The sequence below is a fragment of the Oncorhynchus nerka genome, linkage group LG15 (genome assembly GCF_034236695.1).
Source record: "Oncorhynchus nerka isolate Pitt River linkage group LG15, Oner_Uvic_2.0, whole genome shotgun sequence".
NCBI lineage: Eukaryota > Metazoa > Chordata > Actinopteri > Salmoniformes > Salmonidae > Oncorhynchus > Oncorhynchus nerka.
The window spans coordinates 5,191,791-5,193,190 of NC_088410.1; the positions used below are offsets into that span (position 1 = coordinate 5,191,791).

Here is a 1,400-nt window from a genome sequence, read left to right on the forward strand (position 1 = left end):
TTTGATTGCTGAATAAATTGTTTACATATATTTTTTTAGAATAAGGCTGTAAGGTAACATGGAAAAAGTTCAGCGGTCTGAATATTTTCCGAAGGCGCCGTATATTTATATATATATATATATTACAAATGTTAGAGAGGTTCTTCCACTTTTGAGATTATTTTATTTCTATAATATATTATTATGTGTAGATTGTTGACAAACAATGACAATTATATCCATTTTGAATCCCACTTTTTAACACAACAAAATGTGTCACTGCAGCTCCATTCATGGTGTATTATCCATGTATTCCTGTAGAGTCCCAATTTTATTTATCAACTCTGCGTGGTTGTGAAGGGCTCTTCAGGCTCTTCAGGCTCTTCTGCATTTCACGGTAAAGTCCACACCAGTTGTATTCGGCGCGTGTCACAAATACATTTGGATTTGATTTGTGTGTCTGGTTGTCCCCACTGGGCACATTTCTTCTTCTTTAAAAAAAAAATCTACGTTGTTTCCACATCATAAAAAATAAACCAATCAATGTGATGACGTTGAGTCAACGTGGAAAACTGATTGGCTTTCCATAAAGTCATCATTGTAAGGGATTTTCCTATTTTTTTCCACGCAACTTTGACCTGAAATCGAAATGATATTCATGTTGAATAAAAGGTAAATTGACAACTCAACTCAACCGAACCGTAAAACATAACTGAACGTCGAACTGATGTCGGTGCCCAGTGGAGTGGGGGTGTTCCCTAGGTTACTAGGTTGTTCGCATGTAGACGGTGTTTAAACGCTACGGAATCAAAAGCAGAGCCAGACCCCATCCGGACACCATCGGTGACCACGCGCGCGCGCGCGCGCACACACACACACACACACACACACACACACACACGCACACACACACACACACACACACACCACACGAACGTTTAAAACTCTTAACCAAAACATCCAATCAAATCGACACTTAAAACTGACCCAAACTGCTATAGTTGTAATTTAAACTCGTAACCAAAAGATCCAATCCAATCAAATCAATCAAAAACAAACAACCGGTTATTAACGGTCACCTTCGAGACAACAGGTGCGCCAGAGCCCGGAGTGAGTCATCACCACCTCGTTCTTGCGGATGGTCTCGTTGTCATGGATCGACGTCTTGGACCGGCAGACGCCCCGGGAGTACAGCCAGTAGTCCGTTCCCACTGCGATGGTCATCAGGCTGAACGCTATGAAGGATAACGCCGTGGTGACCAGCATCAGCGCTCCCCGGTTACACAACTTCATCACGGCGAAGGAAGTTACGGTCCGCTGCGCGCCTTCATTAAAGGCTTTCTGTACTTCGTTTACAGTCCAGGCTTCATAACAGCGTTAGCGGGAGTTTCTAGTTTCACAACAACTTTTAATCCTTCTTC

General features: G+C 42.5%; 1 protein-coding gene across 1 annotated transcript in view; it reads right to left on the bottom strand.

Moving 5' to 3' along the window:
- The window catches only part of LOC135560360 (voltage-dependent calcium channel gamma-3 subunit-like), a 9,618-nt gene extending 8,218 nt beyond the window's left edge, over positions 1 to 1,400 (bottom strand). Inside the window, exon 1 of the mRNA XM_065002253.1 lies at positions 1,059 to 1,400. Coding sequence (XP_064858325.1) covers positions 1,059 to 1,272 — 214 coding nt within the window. The 5' untranslated portion in view covers positions 1,273 to 1,400. The remainder of the gene's footprint in view (positions 1 to 1,058) is intronic.